At 40.5% G+C, this 18542-nt stretch overlaps 1 protein-coding gene across 1 annotated transcript; it reads right to left on the bottom strand.

The window, feature by feature from the left end:
* Positions 1-6654: 6654 nt before the first annotated feature.
* Positions 6655-16432, bottom strand: osbpl11 (oxysterol binding protein-like 11). Its single transcript, XM_088408701.1, has 13 exons — positions 16075-16432; positions 15726-15794; positions 15462-15637; positions 13964-14043; positions 13703-13888; positions 13361-13547; positions 12407-12552; positions 12191-12331; positions 9086-9548; positions 8812-8998; positions 8557-8739; positions 7458-7611; positions 6655-7374 (listed from the first exon to the last, which is right to left on the bottom strand). The coding sequence occupies exons 1-13, from the start codon at positions 16188-16190 to the stop codon at positions 7318-7320; spliced, it is 2145 nt and encodes a 714-aa protein (XP_088264827.1). The 5' UTR covers positions 16191-16432; the 3' UTR covers positions 6655-7317.
* Between the last annotated feature and the right edge of the window lie 2110 nt (positions 16433-18542).

Here is an 18542-nt window from a genome sequence, read left to right as displayed (position 1 = left end):
AGTTCCATATGACATCACCAGCAGCTGTTGACAACTTTGTGTTCATTAACTACGGCGCAGTCGAGGTGCGCGGCAGGCCGATGCTTTCGACGTGGGCATTTTTTGTTCAACAAACACACAAAAGCTTTACTATGCGTGGAATTCCTCGACTGGGGACAATGTGTTTTTCTTTGTGATACGAACTTTCCTTTTGGGGAGTGCCATATGTTTACACAGACTGGGAGCTGCTGAGCTGTTTCCCTGACTCACATGGCCGCTGCGCCGTTGCATTCCTCAAGTGTGCTGGCTTGGCAGTCCAAGCATGTCTGTCCTGCCTGCACTGCCTTCTCATTTAAATGGACGCACATGACTCCAAGGTTTACTGCCAAGTAGATCTCCTCGCGCGGGCCCGGAGCCACTGGAGCTTTGCTTTTCATTGGCTTCTCTGCAGGACCCTGCATTCCTCTTTGGCATCCACCCTTCACGACCGCAAGGACGTGCAATGAATCTCATCCCGCATGTTATATTTAGCGTCTTTCAACTTCTCGGAGCATGCGCATGAACTTAAAATCAAATTGTATGTTTGTTAGTTGTTACTGGACGAGAGAAGCTGCCCACTGTTTGACTTGCGCAACCGCAGCAAACAAACGGCCCACTTGAGCCCGTCTTTGGCACATTCCTCGCAGTCATCAACACAATTGCTCTGACCGTGATTCCATTCTGTTGTTGGATTCTTGCCCCCAAAGCTCACTGCATTGTAACAATATTAAGTCGGTAAATGACACTTAGGAACGTACGCTGTGAGACTTAGTAGTAGGCAAAAGGTCATTTTTGCAACAGCAATAATGTCTAAGCTTAGCCAGTGCCAGTAAACACTCATGATATTGTCGCATTCGATTGCAACGAAATGTCAGAATCTAATCGCATAGTAAACGTTGGATTGGATGGAATGTAGTTTATTACTGTTTATTACAATATTGACCATGGCCTTTCCTTTTGGGATGTCCTGCTAACTTGTTCTTTTTAATGACAAAGCTTCCTCATGTGGTTTCAAGTTGTTGTTTTTTAGCAGAAACATTCAATTTGTGCCGTAGATAATGTGACCACGTTTAAGCTGAATTGTTGTGAAATGTTCACACACGACTTCCAGATGAAAAATGCTTTATCTAAACATGTGCATGTGCTTATGGTCAAGAAACACAAATCCTCACACCATTAAAACCATAAGCCGTTCTCTGCTTCCGTCTCCTCTCACACCCACAACCTGAGAAACAACTCATTGCTTGGCCGCAAGGAACTTATCTTTAAATGAATCGGGTCACTTTTGGGGGTTATGGAGTAAGATCGCTGTCAAAAAGAGTAGTTTCACATTTCGTATGAGTACGACTCTCACCAGACACGACTTCACGTCTTTGCATGAATTTCTCCTTTGGATTTGCGAATCTCTCCCTTGGATTCGTGGATCTGTTGCTTTGCATTTGTGGATCTGGATATGCGAATTAAGATGACGCCATGCCAATCTACCAGACAAAATCAGTCAATCTGCAAGTCATTCACCCGTGCATGCATAAAGCAGAAAAATGGCCAAATTGAAGGTGAACTTAACGCAAACAGAAGCTTTCAATCGCTCATGAGGCCTCACTCTTGAGGATAATGTATGTGCATTTTTAGTCATTTGCAAATTGACGCTATTGTGGCACTTTATTGGAAAATTATGTCATTATGGGAAGCTTCTCTAACAGCTAGTGACCTCTGCTGGCAGAAACAAGCGCTGCAGCTGATTCGTTATAAGCCTTTCCTTTGAATTGCAATTGAAGTGAAATCCTACAACTAAATAAAGATTAGCTAATTACAAATCAAGATGTGTATATTATTTATTATTTACCTATTTATTGTTGTGGTTACGTTAATCTCTTAAAAGCATTGTGACGGACCAATTTATAATTTATATGAATGATTTTCAAACAATATATGAATTTGGAGACACAAGTCAGTGGCTTGCAAGCTACAGTAATAAGTCTGTCAGTCCAATTTACTCAAATAACTTGTGATTAAACTGGACATTCACGTTGCAAACTAACAGCTGCTAATGTATGGGGTAAAATTGCCATCAAAAAGACGTACGCTTGATCGACTCACTTTGCCTGGTAGCTTGGCGTGACGTCACCTCAATTTGTATATCCTGATCCACAAATACAAAGGATCAGAATTCAAGGGAGAGATTCATGCAAAGATGTGAAGTGGTGTCTCCCGTGGTCTTCATCGTGCAAACAAGAGTTGTATTCAAAAGTTTTCCATTCGTAAACTCAACACAATTTGGGAGACTCCCATATCCGACATGTGTTTGTAGTGTCCACGAGGTTCTGGTTGTGTTGTTGAGATGGACCAAAATTATCCACCTCTCAGAGGCCCCACATAGGGCCCTGCACCAGAGTAACCGCCTTGATCTTAGCCAACGCCTACTGTTTTTTTTATGCCACCATCAGCTAGAGGAACAAGGTGATTGGTTATGTTTCTGACCTTTGTTTCTGACTTTGGTGAAGACAGTCTAACTTCAGTATCCACGAGTTGCCTTCTTCATAAGTGTCCTGAAGTGGCTATGGACCAGTTCAGGGAGTAGCCTGCCTTTTTTTCCATAGTCAACTGGTGTAGGCTTCAGCTCCCTGTGATGCATGATAAACATGCTAAGTAGAGAAAATGGATGGACAGATGGACTGATGAATCTACAGCACACATGGATAATATATTTAAATGCTTTATGATCCTCTGTTCTGGTTTAAAGGCAACAGCAGTCCACTCTCTGGCAGGAAGGATTTTGTGCCGATGTCAGCCACTCTAGGAAATAAAGATCAAGCTCGAAAGATTTACTGCAGATCCAGCAAGATGGGAAGCAGAAAGAGAGCTTTTTTGTTGTCTGACATATATTATCTCAATAAATCAAGGAGGTTGTTACGGTGTTTCATCTGCATGCGAAGAAGTATTTTTTTTCCCAAGGAGGCTTTTTAAGTGTCAAATAAGGCTGGGCACCCTGCCAAATCTTTACCGCGTGTCATTTTAATTCAATTGAGTTATGGTCAACGATTGCCTGTCATGGACCTTTTTGTGTGAATGGAGGAATCCATGGTATTCCAAAACCAGTGTCTGCTTTCATCTGCTCCCGAGATGTAAGGGGTAGACGGTGACAAAGACTCAGCAAATCCTGTTCAGTGAGCAGTTAAATGGCCTTCACAAGTGTGTTTGTCTTTTTTCTCTTTTTTTCACATTCTCTTTTTTTTTTTTAAATCGAGACATGATATCAATGAAGCAAAGTGCAAGAATGACTAAGAAAAAGCATCAAGTGCAATTTAAGTGGGATTGCAGTGAAGCACCTTCTTCGGCCTGTTCACAGTAATACGGCTGGAATAAGAGTAAATACAGTAATTTACAAATTTAATCCAAAAATCCAATATTTTCAAGAGCCGCAGAGTTTTCTAGTGCATATCCCAGCTGTCTACAGGCAGTAGGCTGGGGACACCCTGAACTGGTTGCCAGCTGGCAGCCAATCACAGTGCACAAAGGGACAAAAAAACCCTTGATGCACTCAATCACACCGAAGGACAATTGAGAGTGTCCGATACACCTGCCATGCATGTTTTGGGAGTGTGGGAGGAAGCCGGAATGCTCGGAGAGAACCCACATGGGCTTGGGGAGACCGTGCAAACTCCACACGGGAAGGCCGGAGCCAGCTGGATTTGAACCCTGAACCATGAGGCGGACTTTCTAACCCCTCATCCACCGAGCCGCAGTAACTTAATCTATAGTTAATCCACAAGCAGTAAACTCCCTCTTCAAGTTTCTATTTAGTATTTATATGACACAAAGATGTTCGGCAAGCCATTTTGTTTCAGTCAGTTTTCTATGGATTGCACACAAAAAGGTGGATAGATAGATTGTCATATTGGCAGGGGCATGTACTAGAAATGCCCACGGTCTATTGGAACACCTGGCAAAGCGCAACACGGTGTACTAAAAACATGCTGAATCAGACTTGCCCCAGCACAAAAATGTGCCAGTTTTTTTACATTGATCACACGGGGCAAATCTATGAAAATAGGGCGCTAAAAGTGCAGATGGAGCTGAAATTTAACAAGTACAATGTTCCCTCGCTACTACTCACTCCTTCCCATCGCACCCTCAGTGCATCGCGGCTTTTTTTTTTTAATTTAAAAAAAAAAAAAGCTATAATATGGAAAGACACTTTGTGAACGTTTCCTGCATGCCAGACAGATGAGGTAACTATAACTGCACTTGCCACGGACATTCCTTGGATGTCAAACCACTGCAGTACACATATTTACTTCAATCTTATACTATTAAACCTTGTACAGTAACTGTACTGTTATCCCTTCCCTTGGCTGTAGTTTCACAAAGAGCCGCGGTTATATCAGCGGCACACGGTGCAGCGCTGCACTTTAGTCCAATGAGGGCAGGAGGGGATGAAACTCCGGGAGGGGTGTAGATTACAACTCCCGCCCTCATTGGTCAATGGTCGCATAGCAAAAATGTTACATGATCATCTGTGACCCGGAAGCTGAAGCAAGTCTTTGAAAATATAAGAGTTTCTTTGATCTCTTCTCAAAAACAAAAGAGAGACATTAGACATGTCCTATCACATTGGAATGAATGCACACATTTTAAACAGGCCGAGGCACCAGTTTCAACACAGACTATATTTTACCACTTTGCATTAATAGTGCACTCATTAGATTTTTGATAAAATGTTCAGCAAAATAAAGTCGAATTATACTTAAAATTATATATTTATAAACAAATATTTGGTCGTCACAGCTGCCAATCTTCTGCCAAGGAAAGGAATCGTTGTACATATTTACGTTTCATCCACAAATGGATGCTTCTAATTGTCCAAAACGTTTCAATACGATGATCATCTCATCAAGGTTTTCCTATATATGCGGTTTATCTTTTAGTTGGCCAGAATAGTTAAAGAGTTCGAAAGTGTTTGCAGGCAGGAGCTGTACTAAGTTATGTGCAATACTTCGTGTGAGGTTTCACACTCCTTCACAGGGTGCTGTAAATCTGGAGACGTGAGGCGTGCGGTCTGGCTCGGGGGCGGCCCACATGTGAAGCAAAAAAATCACAACTGTGGAGGGCTGGGGGAAGAGGTTTGGATAAAGCACTAAGACATTCAGTCAATGGAGACGCAGATGTGATAAGTAAATTATAACCCACTGTAAGCATATAGCTAATGAAGCCCATTTAAACGATATGTGAAATGCCCTGGAGAGAACTAATGATAGTTTGGCCAGTTCACTATAACGTTACACGTGAATAAAATCCATCAAAATGTTTGCATGTGGTGGTGATAACAGTGATCAAGAAGTTGCTTCAAATAAAACAGAAAAATGTCCGTCTATATTGCACAGGTTCCGTCTCGCAAAGATCTACCCATTGATTGTGAAAAAGTCATGGAGAAATCCCAAGCCAGTGAAAATGTAAAATAGCATCATCGAGGCACAGGCTGTAAACTTTTTTTTAAGTTCTGTTGGTCCTTATTTTATTCATCAATTTATGGGAACGCCCTTTCTTGGCCCCTGACCCTGAATTTCAGCAAACTAACTCCAGAAAGCAACAAAAATAAACCGGTACAGTATTTGATTGTAAAATGTGTATCTGCGCATACATATACCTACTTGTTTATTGGCTCTTATTTGTTGTTAGACGACGTAGTGATTTTCTTTCGTCACACCTTTACAGATCGTGAGGACAGCATCCTCTTGTGGGCAAAAAAGAACACGGCTTGTTAAAGCACTTAAGTCCAGTACTGTAATGTACTGAACTGTACTGTACTGTACAGCAGCTTTGGAAGTAAAGTACAGTATTGCTGCATTCGAGGAAGGTGGGAATAAATCCCAGTTCAATTGTTTCAGTCCGACCTCAAAGCGTTCGAGAGAAATGTAAACATAGATCCGATTAGTTTGTTTTCCCTAGCAAAAAGCAATGTATCCAGGTATATTGTGAGCTACTTGTTTTTACTTAAACGGAGGCAGTAAACTATATATAAAAACTACATGTATAAACGTCAGACAAGTATCCTTAAATATATTTGTCTTGTATTGACAAGTATACAGAAGTTTAAAATTACAGTATAAGTACATGAATACTAACTGAAAGTTTTCCGTATACTGTTGCTGTTACTTCTCTAAAATATGCAGAAAAATCTCAGACTAAATACTAAAACCCAAATTTTTATGAAAGCGAAATTATTTTCTCTGGTGTTGTCAAAATAGCATCAGTTCCCCGCCCCCATGCCCTTTAAAAAAAAAAAAAATGAATTCAATTATGACATGGAATACTGTACTGCGTTAAAATGCTGCCTTGGCACGTTTTGTTTAAGCATTACACGAGGGCAAGATATTTGAAATTTTACAAGTGGTCCATCCTATAAGTATGGAGAAAAGAAAAAAAAAAAAAACATCCACACATGCAGATCAAGCAGTAGTCTGGATCAGTGAAACATTTACACAATTCACACAATCACCCATTTACTCAACTGTGACATAAGTTCTGGCCCGACATCAGCAATACATACATAACTGTTGCTTACACACAAAAATTCACCGCAGAATAGGGAAAAAAAGCCCATTCCCAACTGTTGTGGAAGAAATCAAGACATCCTTTAAAGAAAACCGTATTTATTCTTTTACAAAACAAGCACAATTGATTAAAAACCTTTATTATATTGTATAAAGTCCGTAATGCAGATGCAAGAGGTGCAACATGCATTTGCATCAGGTTTTTTCAGCCACTGCAACAAAAAATGATATAAAATAATGGGGGAAGGGGACATTCCATCAGAACCATTGCAGCATACTCGTAACCTGTGATAAACTGTCTACAATGTCACTCCTCATCCATTTGACTATTTAAGGCTATAGAATATCTGTACAAGAAACTGTTTTATCCACATTAGATTATATACATCGGAAACAATATTACAAGCGCTGCACTCCGACATAACCTGCAGTAACTTACAATATTAGAAATCACTCTGATGATGCAGTACCTTTATAACCACAAGAATGAGCATCTTGTTAAATCAACACTTACCAGTGTAAATTAAATGGAACATTGTTATTGAAACGACAACTCTGGTCTTGGATACCGTCATATTGTGCATGAGGTCATACAGCAATGTTGTGGACGCTCCGTGTGTAACTGCGGATATATGATCAGAACAAAAGGTTGGGAGGCTTTGTGAATATTATGAATCCAGCTGTTTGAGAGCGCAAGTCCTCTTGCTCTCATTCCATAGGCAAATTGACCACAGCAGAGACAATACTAGGATTTAACAGTGCAACTTTTAGAGAGTACTTTGTGATAAATCCAGCCATCACCCTGATGAAGAAAAAGCCAGCATTAATATCGTATGCCTTGTCGCCGAGACACAAAGAAAGAGGTTTCACGTTATGGTGGCTTACCTCCCTGTCAAAATATCGGGTCCTCCAGGACGTTTCCGTCTCAGCCCGGTGTCGCTCTTCTGATCGCTGTCTTTCCTCCAGAAATCTCTTGTGCTCCGTGGCTTTGTCGATGTCCTTCTGCCGTAAGGCCTCCGTAACATGCTGCCACAAACGCCTAAAACGCATGCAAAAAAACTCAACGTACAGTGTGTGACCCAAGACAAGTGTGCAGCTGGGTAGAACTGAAGATTATGCTGCTGTATCATATTGTAAAATGCCTTTCTGATGATGCTAAAGAGGCTTCACCGGAGCGTTGTTAATCTCTCGCGTAGGTTTCTTTTGGAATAAATGAGAATTTCAAGCCTAAACTCTGATTGTTATCATGTTTGGTCAGCTACAGACTTCAGACTTCCAGCCGCTGCTCATATAACCGCGAATTTTGAAGTCTGAGAAACATCCGTGCAAAGTGGATTTATTGTTACCTCGTCTGTCTGGCATGCAGGAAACCTTCAAATATGTGATTGTACAACTTCTTTGCAACATGAAAGAAGAAGTATGACAACTCACAAAGAAGTCCTGATGTTACATAAAATACAAAAGCGCTGTGTACTAACTGCTGAGGTGTAAATTAAAATAATTTGATAAGAAATACATATTTAAAATGGACCAATGACAAATGTCTGGTAATGGCTCAGATGATGACTCAAGCTTATTGTGACTCTCTTCTGGGCGAGTGAACGAATCATGTGAATGTTCCCCCTTCTGATCAGTTAGCTATTTGGCACAAGGATGGCAACTAGCAGCTTCTGCTTCTAAGATGTAGTGGTGATCCGGGCATTGCTTGAAAATGTAGAAATATTTGCATAATGTAATGTTTGTTGTCAGACACGAGGAAGCCTGCGGAGGAGGACTTAGAGAGTCAGTTAGTTGTGATCAAGCACGAGCGTGAGTTGCTGCTGACAGCAGCTCGAGACGACATGTTTGTTTACAGATTCCTCTATTTTTCTTTCAATGAAAAAAAGCACACGGACAGACGGAACCATGACGGAGTGAATCTTTTAACGCATGCGATGGCAGTACAGACCAGACACTGCATGAAGCGTGCTCTCCGTATACCGACCTGGATTCAGTTGGTCGTTGTTTCTCAATCGGCCGGACCCATTTTCTTGTTACAGGTAGTTTAGTAACATCGACCAACCTGGTCTCGCCGTTGGTATAAGAGAATTCCAAAACGCCGTTCCACTCACCCTGAATGCGGCATGCCACCGCATTGGTCGGGTTGTGTTTCACCTCTGCTGTTACTCTACATTTGGGAAAGAATGACATTCAGTGTCATGTCCGGGTCCTAGTCTTAAAATTGAAGCAAACTCCTTACTTGTGCAATTTGCCACCATAAAAAGGTTTTGTTTGAAAAGTGATGACTGCAGTATAGCCTGTCTTGGCGCAAGTTATGTTAACTTTGCCCCCCAGTTCCACCCAAGGAACAGTGAGGATGGAGCGTGCGTATGCACATGGCAACGTGAAGGTGTATTCTTCATCATGTTCCAGCAAAGTCAGGCAACCTGAGTAAAATGATCAAGAAATCAACATAAACATTTCTAAGCAACCTTTGCTTTGCTTACGTGAGGTTGTGAGTGGGTGGTGCTAACCTTCCCCGATCATAGTTACGCCAATGGACATGCCCATGAATTTGCTCTTAGTCCACACGTGTGTATTTACACACATGCGCCTCTCTTGGCATTCAGCATAGAATCCCGACACGGGAGGGTGATGGGATACTTGCTCTGCCACAAAGCGCACTTGGTAACAATCTTGGGAGGCAGTGGGTTCAGGGCTTCCTTGTGGCGAATCAGCAGAGGAGGCCTCCGTTGTCTTGGGAACTTTCCAGGAGCAGTGGAAGGTCTCGCCAATGATGGGATTGTACGGCTTCTTGGCAATGGCGCCCTTGCGGCCCTCATGGAAGGAGGTGAGGTAGTACTCCACAAAGCGAACCATGCGGTCCTCAGGGTCGCTGCCATCTGTGATAGCCACAAAAAGTTCTGGGTGCGACATGAAGTCTGCATACATCTCCAATAGAGAGCGTTTCTCGAGGATGAAGGTGGGCAGAACAACCTGGAAGAGAGTAAGGAAGACATAGCCATTCTATTTTGATCCATGACAAATATTCCACGTTATTTCGCTTGAAGCATTACATCAACTCTATGCATACTACGATTAATGACCTTTACTATATGTTCTGTATGCAGCACTGCTCAAGGATTGTTGTTAAATCTACTCAATGCAAGAAACTGTCAGTGGAAAGTGTTATATAGAACGGCTGGATGCCGTTGAGTGCAGTACACCTTAAGTTGACTTCCGGTAAATTGGAGCTAGAGGGCAGTGCGAGAGAAGCAGCTTAACAGTTGCTGACTGAACTCTTATGAAACCAGTAGTTTTGTAATTAACCTGTTGGCAAAGATGATCTTGGTTAGGTTTCGGTAGTGTAATGATGTCAAATTATGTCAGGTAAGAATAACCTTAAATGTAATACTGAATCTGCATCAAAAATATATACAAATGTAAACTAATCAATCATACTTTTTGCAACTCCTTTCATCTTAAAAAAATCAAATAAATTTGATTATTGGTCAATTTCAATTCTAATCCTCATAAAATATGTAATCAAAACTTCTCACCAATCGAAGGCCAGTGTCAGATTGATGGTATTACTGTATCACAGTACAGTATAACTTTTCTACAACTAAACCTGCATGCGCAAAAATACCCCCCAGTGTAAAAAAATTAAAAAAATCATGCACTGAAACCTTTCCCTCCTTTTTGTTTCCTCATACAAGGAAAAATCCCCATTGCTATAGTGAAAAGTCCCTTGCTGTGAAAGACTTCTGGCCGCAAATATGATTTCATTGTAGAGGAGTTCTACAGAACAGTATTATAATTAAGACTCTAAAACACCTTTTCAGTAGGACATGCTCAGAAGGTAAATTAGTAAACGTTTACCTTAGAGCAGCTGTCTCCAACCTTTTAATCACCACCAACATTTTGGGGGGGTGGGGGGGTTACCGACTGAATGCTCTCAAAACATCCTTCTCACTATTCAATATCAATAGTGGCCAGAGGCTGAGCCAAATAAAAGAAGATCAAGCCAAACAAAGCACGAGTAAATGAACTGTTAAACTAAATCAGTTCCAAAACATTATTTCGGGTGTGGCCCACGCGGCCCGGTAGTTGGGGACCACTGCCTCAGAGAACCTCTTCCTCAAAATATGAGGAAAACACCTAAGTATTAAGTCTATAACATCCAACTCGTCTGTGGTTGCAAAAATGCATTTTCAAGAGAGCACGGCAGCAATATAATTCACCTTGAAATTATCTAAGAAGGATGGTCAGCTCTTTTGTAGACGTGATACTATATTGAGAGTATGGCAACCTATAGCCACGCTTCATATGTACATTTAGCATATTCTTACTCATACAAAGGTGCAGTACAGTGATTCCTCGTTTTTCGCAGTTCATTGGAACCGGCCCCCATTAGCCCCGATTAAAAAAAAAAAAAAAGGGTTTGGAAAGTTTTTTTTTAGTTTTTAAAAACTTTTTAAATGTGAAAAGTCTTCATATTATACATATTATTTAAGACAAATATTACTGCAGTACTGTACACATATTTATTTAGATCTTAAATTATTAAACCTTAAACAGTAACTGAACAGTTACCCCTTTCCATCCTTTGAAGTCTGGCAGCAGTCACGGTCATAATAGCGGCGCTCGGAAGTCTAATTGAATTAAAATCTGTAGATAATCAAACGAGATAACAATGAGAGTTTACACTTGAAATACTTGTACCATTTTATTATAAAAGAAATCTACCAAAGAGATTTCCAACGGTCTGGTGAAGGGCTTTGCTCCTCTTTCTTGGCTTCAGCTAGAGTAACATAACAACCTGTGCGTTTTACGATTGTTACACAGACCTGGACATGCCGGTGTAAAACGCCCCCCCTTGAAATTAAGTTTGAGTGTCTTGTAGGACACTGCAAACGTGAGTTCAAGAAGGAGATTGGCACTTCTACACGACACCCAATTGGCTCCCGGCCCGACCATCAACCAATGAGGGCAGGAGTTGTGATCTACTCCCGCCCCCAACTCCCACTTGTTATACAGACCTAGATGTGCTCTGTCACTCATGAAACACACGCACGCTGTTGGCTAGACACAAGGGATTGAAGCAAAGACGTTCGCCGAACCGGTGGAAATCTCTTACCTATGTAGATTTCTTTGACATTTCTTTGGTATTTCAAGTGTACACTTTCATTGTTATCATGTTTGATTATGTACAGATTTGACTTTAATATGTCTTCCAAGCGCCTCTAACATGACCGCGGCTTCCGCAAGACTTCAAAGGATGGAAAGGGGTGACTATTCAGTTACTGTATAAGGTTTAATAATTTAAGATTTAAGTAAATATGTGTACTGCAGTCATTCCACATCCGTGGCAAGTGCATTTAGTCTAGCATGCAGGAAACCGTCATAGCATGTCTCTCCGCAATACAGCTTTTATTCCCCTCCTTTTTTTTTTTCTCCCAAAAAGCAGACTTTTTGGACATGGGGAAAAGTTGTTGAGTATTAGCGAAATGTTTGCATGACCCTTACAAACACACAAGCTGTTGAAGTAGACATAATCAGGTGAACTTAACAGCACACAGCAGGCAGTAATAATTGAACACATTTCTTTTTTTGTCGGCAAATGCAACTCAACCTACTCGTGTGAGGTCCATGCCCAGCTTCAGCTGCGAGAGTAGGTGTAGGATGACGCTGCGCTCCTCCTCCACAGCACACAGGTCTTCCTCTTCATCTGTGAAAGAGTCTACTACCTCATCCTCTGCATGAATTTCATCCTGCTCCTGAAATAGCAAGACAATCATGATTTAAGATGTGGGTAACAACCTTAATCCAATGTGTAGCTCCTGTGGTCTTACCCCAGAAAAGCTGCAGGATTCTGGGTTGCTGAGCTCCAAACATCCTTCCTCCAGCAGGCCCTCTCCTGTTGTCAGGCTACCCAAGGAACTACTCCCATTCTTCAGGATATCAGGCAGCTTGGGCTCAAGCCACTCAATGGTGGATCCTGCCATGGGGAATAAAAAGCAGCAGGTTCAGAGGTACTTATTATATTAATGTCCCCCCACCCCCTTCCCTCTCAAGACCCCCTTGACATTCACAGCCCCATGCACAAACGCACACAGCTCTATAGGCTGTGCCACTGGTGGCAGGACTGCCACAACTCCCTGACTTGTGCTGGACGAATGCCTCTAGTTCAAGATCAACGGAGTGCAACTCAGCCCTTCAGTCAGACTGTATCTCAAACTACTTGCCCCACCAGCAGGAAACATACTTGTCCTCTGATTGGCTCAGGATTGCCGGTGTGGCATCTTTTTATGCAAGTTTAGGGGGTGGGCCGATCCTTTTCAATTTCACCTAGTGTGTTGCCGGGCAACTTAATCTGATTGGCTGTCGCCAATAGGGCTGCCTGATGAAATATGCATTGAGTAATAAGATCTTCTTCAGAAAAGTGAGACATTCGCTGGCTGTTTTCCTGTTTCAAATGATTTTGAATAGAGAATGAAGGTTTAAGTCAAAACTGATTGACAATTTAGACTGTGTATAGCATAGACAGTACTTTTGACATTCTAATTATAACTGTTTTACCACGGTGTTGCATCTGAGGTCCAATTACTGTCGACACAAGAGGCAATAATAGGTACAGTTTCCCATTAATAATGCAAAATTATTCCACTGTTTGTCAAGATTGGCTCAAGGACGGTTGTACAAGCATATTTGTGATTTGACTTATGGGCCTGTCCTAATAACGAGTACAAACTGTGTTCACCATTCATCACAATTTTTAACATATGGAAACATGCCACCCATCGAACCTGTCTGCCTGGCCACCTGCTGCAGGTTTAGGATATGTAAGCACTCGCTGAGGCAAGTCATGGTAGCCATGGATGTAGCCTTGAGCATTAGCAGGTCCTGGTCCAAAGAGGAGAGTCCAGCAGCTGCAGGTAGGCCCTCTATGCCCTGGATTAGGTCTCTATGCTGGCCTTGAGCCTGACTCATCATCTAGAGAAAAGGTGTATGGTTACGTATAAGCATCGCAATAAAATGCAACAACATCATTTTGACATCTTTTACATTAATGGTGGATACAGACGCGACAACTACCGATACACAAATTTAGATTTCTGTTAATCAGTGTGGAGCGCTTGATGATTTACTTCTCTGGCTTCCATTAGGTGATCTGGCATCAAGGAACGCTTGCTGGAATACAATGATGAGCCCTTGTGGATTTGCCAGCTAAATAAGGAGGTGGGGTTCTGGCTCGGTCGGCGCAGAGACATGGGTGAGCTGCTGCTGCCTTGAGACACCATGGAGTAGCTGCGTGACTTGGGTGGTGGATTACTCTAAACAAACCGACCATAGAGTATAATTAAATACGGTGAAATTATATTTTACACCTGTTTCAAAGCACGTCTTACCTTTCCCATGGCTTCAGTGTGATGCTGTGTGCAGATTTGCAGTCTGCTCACCCAGTGTTGTCTCTCTTTGGCGTCGGTGGCTGAAAATGGCGCATGGATTAAAAAAATACGAAAAATAAATGGTCGGGTAACCCTTACAACGTCCAAATCGATGTTGATCCCCACTTGAACAGTATTGAAGCAGAGAGCAGTTAGCATTCAGATCAATACTGCATGAATGTTCGTTTTTCTTTTATTACATTATTGAAATATAAAAAGTAAAAAAGTCAGGTACTAAACAGTTTTGATTACAGTTGTTTGTGGTGTGCTCCAAAATGTTCAAAACAGCACACTGCATACATATAGACTGTGTTTCACCATTTATCTAGAATGCAGCTCTCCAAGACAGAAATCCCATATAGCCAAAGAAAACAAATGTAAATGTGCAAAAATGTCAAAGTGGCAAACGCGGTTTACCAAAAAGTAAAAAGAAACATGACAACAACCTGAAAACAAATGATGCAACAGAAGATGCGTGAGAAGAGGGAATAATGGTGGTCTTAGGTTGATTTTTAAATGATACAATGCCAAGCTAAAATATAATACAAGAGACTGAAGAAAAAGTCCTAAAGCCAGCATTAAATTGGTCTTTACATTCTACTTAGATATAAGCTATAGATTATAGGTGTCAAACTCGAGTCCTCGAGGGCCAGTATCCTGCACGTTTTGTCGGCAAATTGATTAGCTCATTAACAAGCTCTGCGGAATCTTGAAAATGATCCTAATCATTTGAATCAGGCGTGTATGAGAGAACAAGGGATAAAAAAAACATGCAGGACACAAGCCCTCGAGGACAGGAGTTTGACACGTGATATAGATGAATTCTCAACGCAAGCACATGGCTGTTAGTATTCCCATAGTAACACTAGACTTTTTATTTAAGCTTGCATCCCTATTCCTTAGTCAGGGTGCTAATTAGTTGGATTGCGTTTCATGTCACAGTTGAGTCATGAATTTGGAAATGTCTATTTTTTCCACACACAAGGATTTTTGGTTGTGAATATTGGAACAGGTTTAATATTTTAAATCATACATGTCAAAGTCCAGTCCTCGAGGGCAAGTACACTGCACGTTTTTGATGCTTCGCTCCCAAACACACCTGGTCGAAATGATTAGGTCGCTGAGGAGCAATCATTGGAATCAAGTGTTCTAATGAGCGGAACCTGGAAAACATGAAGGACTCTGACCTTCGAAGACCGAAGCTTGACATGTGTTTTAAATGGGTGGCCATAACCGGTATTGTACCCTGGTATCAAGGCAAAAATCATTCTTACCAAACCTTAAACCAAAGGAAATTATATAAACCTTACGAAACAAAAAATTAAGATGGCATCCTTCGCAAGGAAGGGGCAAAATTATAGTAATGTGTTCGTACCGGGACTTAAAAAAGGAAAAAGAAAAAACCGGAATGGAAGAAAAGGAAGAAGTAAGAGCCAGACAACAATGTATTCATACACACCCCTGAGCTTGTATTGCTCTCCACTGATGGCATTAACAGTGAAAGTGTGTGAATCTTCGTCACTGGGGGAGATGACCGCCCCGGCCAGTGGGAGCATGCCACGAGGCTTTTGCGACCGGGACTGTTCGTTGACAAAGTACTCCAGCAAACCCGCCTCATTGTTGAGGACGAAGAACCTGGAAACAATAAAATAAGGTGTCCAACTCTATATGGTGGTGAAAAAGTCATCACATTGGAATGGTGTCTTTAAGTTAAGCGTATCACCTGTACTGCCAACCTGTCACCAAGTTAGTGTACTTCATCAAGTAGCCATCGATATTCTCCATGTGGTCACTGGTAGCCAACGTTATAATGCAAAAGCAGAAAAACACAACAGGAACATCAGTGAGACAAAGCACACAGCCATAATTACACAAAGGTGATAGTTTCTACTGCCTTGTTTTTTTTCCAGGCTAAAATTAAAGCAACTGAGGTAAATGCAAGGACCTAAACAAATCACTCGCTGTTGTCGTTCTTTCTATCACACCTGCATGTACTCTCTAATAAGCGAACAATACGAATGGATTTAGTAACTGGCTTTATAGCGTCATCAAGCTTAAAAAAAGATACTCACCTATACTGCCAACTCTTAGCACTTGCTCTACCCGAGCTTGGAGTCCTATTCTGAGGGAATACATCCAGTTTGCCTTCGTTTTCCGTAATTCGTATTGCCGTTGTTTCTCCTTGCATAGTCACTGGCAACACCACTGCCTTTAGCTTAGCCGCAGTCTGCTGGCCGCAAAACAAAACAACCCGACTAAAGTAGACAACGTTCCTTTAAAGTGTAGACTTAAGTTCAAAATCCATTTCGTAATGACCACACTTCCTCCCAAAATCCATTTGTCTATAGGCTATATTGAATAAAACCTGATAAAACATGACCTGCTAAACTAGCTTGACAGCCTTTCTGATAGCTCACCCGGAAGCACATCACGTGACTCGTCATCATGAGATTCGCTTTTTTTTTTTTTTTTAAGTATCTGCGTTTTTTAATTATTTTAAATAAAATATGAATTTTGGACGGTCAACTGGTTTCTTAAAATACCCTCGCCATGTTAAAAATATGAAGAAATTATGTTTTGACTTGACCCACGACGCTACTATGACGTAATAGGCTAAAACGTGCTAAAAACGAACTCACCGAGTACTGTACTGACGTTCATCGGTTATAAATTTAATACCATTTTGAAAATTAAAAAAATAATCAAAGTAATATTTCATTTTGACTGAAATTTCACACGAAGTTTCCACAGTACACATTTACTGTATGACGACAGAAAATAATAATAATAATAATAATAATAATAATAATAATAATAATAATAATAATAGTAGAGTAAATAAACATGTAGCCCTCTAAAGTGTTTTTTGTTTTTGGTTTTGTTTTGTTTTTTTCAAAAAGGACAGTGTAAGGCTGGATAGGTACAGCTAGGGTCAAAACACTTAGAACGAAAGTCAGAACTTCCAGGGAAACTGGTACAGTCAATCAATTTGTAAGGCGCTTGCTTGTTTAATTAACATGGTTTAATCAACGAGATATGAACCTGAGGTGACATACAGTTGTTAATTTTTCTGATCTTTCTTTCCTGTAACTACAAGTTTCTGTAAAGAAATCTTATCATTACAAAAAAGACCTATACGAGTCACAAACCTGTTTGTTGTAAAAACCTTTATTTTAATTAACTGATATTGTATCATTTCAATCTGCATAACATATGCAAAAGGTTAAAAACATCAAAGTACTGTATCAGAAAACATCAAAAATGTATTTCACAATGGATACAGACATTTTGAATCAAGGCATCAACCGAAGGCACACCAAATGTTTCTTTTATTTATTTATTTATTTATTTATTTATTTATTTATTTTTAAATGGTCACATGTTCAGAATATACTTAACACTCAAACAAAAACCTAAACTTTGCTTTATATGTTACTGCAGAGAAGAAAAATATTGGCAAATCCGGAAATGCATATGTAGTCTGTTTAACTGTTTAGAGTGGCCCAACTCAGCCCACCACTTTAATAATAATAATAATAATAATAATAATAATAATAATAATAATAATAATAATAATAATAATAATAGTTTGAAAAAAGCAGATGTTTATACAAGTCCTAACATTTTTTTGGGGGGGCAAGAGAACAATAGGAAAGCTAATGATCCAAAGAAAATGTGATGGAGTTTTGCAATTTTGATGGGGAAGGGATCTAGTTTGAAACAGTTGTACAAAGTTTTGAGATAGATATGAGCATTGATGAGTTATATTGGTGCATAGAGCTGTAAGACTACTTGGACAAATTATCTTTTAATTCCAAGTGTCATTTCAGTTTCAAGAAATTACTAGCCAAATCGATGGAGGACAACTGTAAATCAAGGGGCATTATCCTTTACTTTTTTGTATGGAAAGCTAATTGTCTATGACATGACAAACCTGTTAACGTTTTGCTATCTTATATCTTTGCATGTATTTTTTATTGACTGATTTTTAATGACTTTGTTCTAAGTGTTCACACAAATTAATATTTTCTTTTATTCCATTGCTGAATTTAAGGGGCTCTTTGTTTGCCAAAATTGTAAAATGCGATGCCGGATCATGAAACCTGTTCAACTCAGTGGTTAACATTTGATGAAAAACTAATCGATGCAGAGCCTTCTTCACCAGCTATGTGATGTTTAGTTTTCAGGTGAGGACCTCTCTGATGTGGACGTCCAGGTATTTAAAGCTGCTCATCTTCTCCACTTCCCAACCTTGGATGAGCAGTGGTTGATGAGTTCTCCTCTCCTTCCTCATGCTCACTATCATCTCTTTGGTCTTTGGAGAGAGAGAGTGAGGCAACATTTATGGTAAAACCTGAAAGATTTGTTTTTCATTACCCTCTATGCAGACCCACTGGCTGAAATGGCGTGACCAACAAATAAAGTCACCTGGTATATATGGAAGGCTCTTTGTGTCTGTAAACCACATCTGCCACGAAAGTAAATAGCCAACTTATATACTGTATATCGTACACTTGTGTGCCTTCCATAGAAATGTTGG

This window comes from Hippichthys cyanospilos, chromosome 2 (genome assembly GCF_059441005.1).
Source record: "Hippichthys cyanospilos isolate Australia breed blue-spotted pipefish chromosome 2, RoL_Hcya_1.0, whole genome shotgun sequence".
Classification (NCBI taxonomy): domain Eukaryota; kingdom Metazoa; phylum Chordata; class Actinopteri; order Syngnathiformes; family Syngnathidae; genus Hippichthys; species Hippichthys cyanospilos.
This window is presented reverse-complemented; position numbering and strand designations above follow the sequence as displayed.

What these genes read in the sequence shown, in the direction of transcription:
- osbpl11 (XM_088408701.1), bottom strand. Translation starts at nt 16,190, where the DNA reads ATGCAAGGAGAAACAACGGCAATACGAATTACGGAAAACGAAGGCAAA. An exon ending in AGAGCAATACAAGCTCAGGG is followed by an intron (nt 14,044 to 15,461) that starts GTGTGTATGAAT and finishes CGCCATTTTCAG; the next exon opens with CCACCGACGCCAAAGAGAGA. An exon ending in TATGGTGGCAAATTGCACAA is followed by an intron (nt 8,740 to 8,811) that starts GTAAGGAGTTTG and finishes TCCCAAATGTAG; the next exon opens with AGTAACAGCAGAGGTGAAAC.